Here is a 6,945-nt window from a genome sequence, read left to right on the forward strand (position 1 = left end):
TTTTATTCCAAATAAACTAATAATTCTTTCTTTAACTTACTGATTAAATTATTGTTTAGATGATAATATCAAGAACTACCTGAAAAATTAATTTAGATAATATAATTTTAATTTTGAGGTTTGCCTTGAAAACGCCAAAATATTATTTATTTGTTTTATTTTAAAAAAATCAATATATTCCTATTCCCATTTTATTTTAAATTTTCTTAACGCTTTTCTTTCAATGTACACACGTGAAACTTGTTGCTGCCGTTGCTGTTTGGGTTTCGCTGGTTTTCTAGCTGCCTGATGATCTAATTTGGCAACAATTGTCGTGGTCGTCGATCGCTGATGCCGTTGATCGTGGATCGACTGGATCGGCGGGATCCCCATTCCCATCCCCATTCCCCATCCCCACCCCGACACACATGTGTGAGCTCTTTCTGGGCCTTTGGAGCAGGCTCTGCTCCGCCTGGCGATCGATTGATCTCGATAATGAGTTTCGTTTCGTTTGGCTTCAGAGGACGCACCCATAATTTCGTATGCTCTGTCACCCGAACGATACCTTTCCGACGATTATGATTTCCCCGCGCTTTTCCGCTTGACTAGATACTGGATGCATCGATCACACTTGGTGATCTCCAGACGAGGCTCTATTTTCACTGCTCTCTCATTAAGATCGGGGCTCATGTCTAATAAGACTTTTGGCCGGGGCGCGGACTTACTGAGGCTTGAAGTTTGTCTTTTGATTTAGTGACTGCCATTTTGTACTCGTCGTACGTGTACCGAAATTTAAATATAATTTATGATCAGCTTGGCATATAAAATGCGCCTTATGTTTGCTTTTGCTGGGCAGGCCATAAAATGTCGCGATTGGCTGATTGGGGGCTCTCATTTCGATTTGTTTATTTGTTCAAAAAAGAGGAACATGACCCAAAAAAAGAACAGAATGTGGGGAATATATCGAGAACTTTGAAAGACCATCCACGATTATTCTAGATTCCATTGAACTTTCTGGCGGAAATAGAAAAGAACTTTTTTTTTAGAATTTCTCGAATTGAAATCGAGGTCTAAGCATCCAATTATATGCCCAAATAATACATATGTACATAAAAATATTTTTTAGTCCACATCTATCCTTTTGAACATTTTTTTTAAATTTTCTTGTGCAAAATTAAATAATTATCACGAAACGATTTTATTATTTATTTTATAAGGATTGAGATGTAAATCAAGTCCATATTTAACTATATTATAATGATACCATTTAAAATTTGTGAGTTTGGTTAAATAAAAATGTGGACAATAATATTTCTTAAAAACATGCAGAAGATCTTATTACATTTTCGTAACGTCTTCGAATAAATCTGAATATTTTATTGGTTGAAAATACTCTGTAAATAAAGCACACTAAAAAAATAAATAACCAACCAGCCCGTGAAATAAAATCAGTTTCAAGTTCTTTTCGTATGTAAATAAAATGTATTTTCTTCTTTTTTCGCTTGATGCAATAAATTACTTAGAATTACAAAACATTTTCGTATCAAAATATGTGTTGTTCGCTTATCTTCACTTAAGCTAATGTAGAACATTTTTAATGTATACGCGAAAAAGTAGTGGTCATATCAAAAATATTTTACGGTCTACAGCTAGGCTAAGAATACTATCATATAAAATAGAGAGATGTTGTATGTCTTGCTTACGATTGTCTGGCGTTTCATTTGTTCAGCTTAAAGTCTACAGTTAGACATAATACATTATGTACAGGATAAATCGTAGAATACTTTACAAAGTTCATCTTTAGGATATGGGCACACACTCAATTATGGTTAGAATTATTCAAATTGTGGGTGTTAGAAAAGTTTTTTGTGGGTAGGGTTACAAATTAAAATGTAATTTTTAATTTTCTCTTTTTTCGGAGAAAATGCTGACTAGAAAATAAAAATAAGTGAAATTCTGTTTGAAATTGTGTGTCTGCACTGGGAGTTTTGGGAACTTGGAGCCGCCTAAGAGAGCTAGGAACTAATTTTTGGTGGAACATGGCTGGGATCTCAGCTGTATATACTATAGATCGCCTTAGGGCTCGGCATAGCCGGCGTAATTGAGTTCGCTGCTGGAGGATCCGCCTCCATTGCCGCCAGGGCAGCCGCCTTCTGAATGTTTGGTTAGGAGGGACATCCTCGAAAAGGTCTTGGAGCAGCTGGTGCAGGAGTACTTCTTGATGTCCGAGTGGGTCTGCAGATGGGCTCGCAGATTTGAGCGATCGGCAAAGGCCCTGTGGCAATGCTGACAGCTGAATGGCTTCTCCCCCGTGTGGGTGCGAATGTGTCCTTGCAGGAGCCATGGTCTCGAGAACGCCTTGCCGCACAGATTGCACTTGCAGGGCAGCGTGTGGGTGCGAATGTGCATCTTCAGGGCGCCCAACGACACATAGGTCTTGTCGCAATCCTTGCAGCTGAAGGACTTCTTCACCTGGTTGCCCTCGGCGGCGGGGCAATGGAACTGCTGGTGCTTGGTCAGCCCAGAGAAGGTGGAGTACGATTTCTGGCAATCCGGGCATTGGTAACGCGGTGGCTGGCTTTTGTCCTTCTTGGCGGAGGCATTGATGCTGGCTGCAGGCGACATTTCTCCCGGCTTGATAGCCACTATTTCTCCTGGCTGATTGGTCTTCAGGTTCAGATTCAGGTTCTTGTGTTTCAGGGATAGATCTTCGGGCAGCGAGGAACTGCAGCTGGATTCGGGCGTCATCGAGCGCATGGAGTAGTAGGAGTTCTCCGAGTAGGCCGGTGAAATCGGCGCATGATGATGATGGGTATAGCCGCCCAGACTGGGATAACCGCCCATTGGTGGATAGGGCAAGAATCGGTGCTGCCGCACGCCAATGGGTCGGTGGATTATTTCCGATCTCATTGGTGGAGAAACGGAGCTGGCGCGACCGTGAAGATAATGATGTGGTGGCGGCGACAGGGAGCCCAGCGAATCACTTGGCGAACTGGGGGCAATGAGATCGCCTCGCAGAGGCGAAATCTGATGGCCCGGCTGATTGATGGTCCTGTAGAATTCGGCAGTGTACGGGGACATGTGGAAGTTCCAGGGATATTTTGGGTAAGTGGGAGTGGGCACCACTACGGAAGCGGCAGCTGCGGCGGCCACTGCAGCGGCGGCAGCCAGAGCCGCAGCCTGCGTTTGATTGGGATCGGAGTCCACATCCACGTCCACATCCTCGTCCTCCTCTTCGATATGCTCATCATCGGTGTGATCCACATCAACACCCTCGTCCTCGCAACAATCGCTGACGTTGATCAGCTCCTCTGAGGGATTGTCCTCCAAGATTTCCATTTTCTTCACGCACAAATCCTGTGGTTCATTGGGTGTATTATTGTGATTTTGGGGCGCCTCGAACTGGTAATTAACTGGGCGCTTTTTCAGCGGGCACTTGCTGTAGTTTTTCTCCACCAACATGTCTTCCACGGAATGCATTTTATTTGCTTTTTTCCTTTTGTAGTTTATAAGAATTATTTGGAAAAGTTCTCGTTTTTTGTTCACTGTTTTTTTAGTGTGTCCTCATGTTCACACAGGCACAATTGTTTCGGGTAATACACAGATACAAAACGCGTGTTCCGTTAAGCGAAGCGGTTGAATATCGGTTATTTTTCGGGTGAAATATTCAGGTTAGGAGAGCTGGTTAAGTTGTGTTCAATCGGTTCGATTCGGAGAAGAACTGAGCGAGACTGACGGTGGTGCTGCCTTTTATACTGCTGCTGTTGGAGAGCGCGCGAGAGAGCGTTCCCCGACGAGAGCGAACGTATCCGTGCAGGTAGCTGCTTCGACCAATCGCAGAACTCGGCGTGCAAACAGGTTTCGGCTTGTTTATGTACGAGTAGCTCACGTGCCGACTTCGTACACTTGCACCAATCGAAGCCGCTAAACGAACCGATGCCGTTATAATTGCACTGGTGTAGGCTATATACAGTAAAAGCTATACCTGTGTGCGTTGCGCTCTCTGCAGCTGCGCACTCTCGCTCTCTGAATTCAATGCGCAATAAGGAGAAAAACGATCTTACCTAAAAAGTTACCCCGAATTGAATAAAAACCCCACCTTTTGGAGGATTAGCAAACGAGGGTTTTCTTTTGCCTCATTATCATTATCAGGTGTATCATTAGTTGACCTGATAACTGAAAAGCAAAAAACTTAGACAGGTAGTTTGACTAAATTTCAAAGGTCAACGAGGAAAAACAGGGAAACCAGGTAACGCTCTGCATTAATGAACCGTTTTTTTTTAGAAAAGTTACAAAGTACCCAAAGTGTTTAATAACAGATAAATTTCAGTTCTGAGAAATAAAAGGCAAAACGGATTTATTGAGGCAATGCAGAAAATATGCAAAATATGTTTATATTTTATTGTTCTTCAAGTGAATGACCGACGTAATACCATGTCGAGCTTAATCCACAAACCTAAACCCGATCGAAATCTTATGGGGGATGCTAAGAAAAGCTTTAGCCATTGTAAGATCATCGCGCAAATCTCAGATTAAATATCTTTAAAGCCTTTAAGGTGCCGGGACCTTATCGATTCTATGCCACGACGTTAACAAGCCCTAAAGTGAAAGCCTTTTTAAACTTGTATTAAACAATCATCTGAACTAAAAAGTTTGAATAATTATGAAATAAAAAAAATAGCGATGCTTTCAAGCAACATAACGTTATAACAAAAAAATGAACAAATTCTTTGTATGGGAAGTGCTTTTAAAAATGGTTTGTTGTTATGAATACAGATCAAAATTTTAAGATGGTCATTATGGGAGCCAAAATTAGGGAACACTTAAAAAAGAGACAAGATGAAACATAAATTAGCGATCTCTTCGCTGGCAAAGAGTATTAACAAATCATTCTCTTGAGGCAAACTCTCTCTTACCTCTGTTTCGTTTCCACATTGTTTCGCGGGTGCTCTTTATTTTTCAAAATAAGCGTTTGGTGAAGAGCTTTAAAACTATCGATGGCACTATCTATGTATGTGGTATCGCGGTTTAGGAAGAAGTTTGCACCATTGACGATTTGGAAACTATTAATTTCGCCACTATATACCCAACAATACTTTCTTTTAGCCTGAAAAAATCAAAAAGTTAAAAGTTAGACAGCTAATGTCCTAAACCAGCCATTTCAGATTGATTTGATATACTTTTTGGAACATTTCTAATTTTTTTAAACCGATTTTATGCCAAAACTTTTAAAAACAACGATTTTTAGCTTTAAATGCTAATCGGTTGAGAATTTTATTAAATATTTCTCTTGCTTTTTTTATAGACTAAAATAATACTCCGAATTTAACAACTTTTTGTTACAATCAATTCATTTTTCGGAAAACATTATAGTTTTAAAAAACGTATGATAGGGCTAAAAAATTGCTACTGACTCAAGTGGAAAATGCCACACACCACCAAGTGGCAGATGTGTTGCAACATCACCAAAACAAACAAAAACAGGAAAGTGTTTTTAAGAGAGATAAGATAAGAGGTGTTTTCCTCTCCAATTCCAATTGCAGGATATAAATCAAAAGAACCCAACTATGCAGGTTACCGATTGCCAATTTTTTTTTTTTTACCAAGAATCACTTATACACTGAAATTTAAAAAAAATAATCAATACGATTTTTCCATAATTTGTAAACAACAAAGTTAATATTATAAACGCCTTTGGAACAATAAACATTCGTTGCAAAGCTATTTCAAACAATATATACAATAGTAGGTTAAAAAACGTTGAGATTTGCAGTAAGATTAAATGAATATTTATAAAACCCAATGATTTGTATATTAAAAAAAATTACCAAAAGTTATTTTTAAAAAAATAAGGTCTGCACATATATTTTTAATAATTACAATGTATTAACTTTAATTAAGATTTTTATTATAAAAACATTTTCTTTTTAATCATTTAAAATTTATAAATATTTTTTGATAATATTTATCCTCTGTGTAGAACCCACACACAGTTGGCATTTAACTTAATTAGCGCTCTTATCAAGCGTTTGTCCCTGTGGCAGGGCGACTGCTGTGCTTGAGGATTCAGATCCAGATGCAGATCCTCCCCATCCACTTTGTGCAACTAACAGGAATTCCCAGGAAGCAGACTATCCGGGCACAAGTGCGATCCCACTGAGATGGCCAAACGAGGAACCCAAAAACCGCCAGCATAAATTAATAGATAAACATGTGCAATTCTAGAGACAGGTTCGGTTTTTGAAGGCAGTGTTGGCCATTTAGATATTTTTTATTTGGTTCAAAACAAACACAGTTTTTGAAAGTATTTAAATTTATTCTGAATTTGGGGAATTGTGCAGTATTGCTATGGAAGATAATTTTAAAAGATAATTCATAAATGAAATGTGTTACAGAAAATATATTTTGGAATGTTTAACTAAAAAAAGTTGTTTGATAATATATAATAGGATAATACATATTTAAGTCAGTTTGAAATAATAACTATTATCTATTGTAAATCATTATAAAAAAAAAACAAAATATTTGCTTTGAAAATAACGAGAAATATATAATAATAGTAATATATATTGAGTAGTAGCTTTTTTCGCCAAGATTTTAGAATCTGATTCAGCGGTTTTGGCCACTCTGTTGAGTCTCGGCCACGTACTCCGATTTACATGCCATGTCCAGGTATTTTGGGCCTGGGTATTGGGACCAGCTTGCGTCTCAGGGTCTGGGCATCTGTTATCTTATCGCACGTCGTTGGCTTGGCTGTGGTTATATGGCCAAACTGCCCATGACGTCTCCTCTAATTCCCCTAGAAGTCTGGAGGACGGAGACTCTGTTGTCGTTGTCTCTGCTCGATAGGCTGTTAACAAAGATTTAATGATCTTGTTAACTAATTTTTTTCTGGCTTCGTTCTTGGTTGTATTTGGCCGGGAGAAGGACCACCCACCGCCAAAGTGACTATCCATCCGACCGCTG

At 39.2% G+C, this 6,945-nt stretch overlaps 1 protein-coding gene across 1 annotated transcript; it reads right to left on the reverse strand.

Annotated features, from left to right (window-relative positions):
* Positions 1–1,444: 1,444 nt before the first annotated feature.
* Positions 1,445–3,685, reverse strand: LOC108041660 (protein escargot). The gene has a single exon (XM_017119638.2). It carries the CDS (start codon positions 3,457–3,459, stop codon positions 2,056–2,058), a length of 1,404 nt encoding a protein of 467 aa, XP_016975127.1. The 5' UTR covers positions 3,460–3,685; the 3' UTR covers positions 1,445–2,055.
* Between the last annotated feature and the right edge of the window lie 3,260 nt (positions 3,686–6,945).

This window comes from Drosophila rhopaloa, unplaced genomic scaffold, assembly GCF_018152115.1.
Source record: "Drosophila rhopaloa isolate 14029-0021.01 unplaced genomic scaffold, ASM1815211v1 contig_2, whole genome shotgun sequence".
Taxonomy (NCBI): domain Eukaryota; kingdom Metazoa; phylum Arthropoda; class Insecta; order Diptera; family Drosophilidae; genus Drosophila; species Drosophila rhopaloa.

Bases quoted from the DNA above. Each gene is read 5' to 3' on its own strand.
- LOC108041660 (XM_017119638.2), bottom strand. From the start codon at position 3,459: ATGCATTCCGTGGAAGACATGTTGGTGGAGAAAAACTACAGCAAGTGC.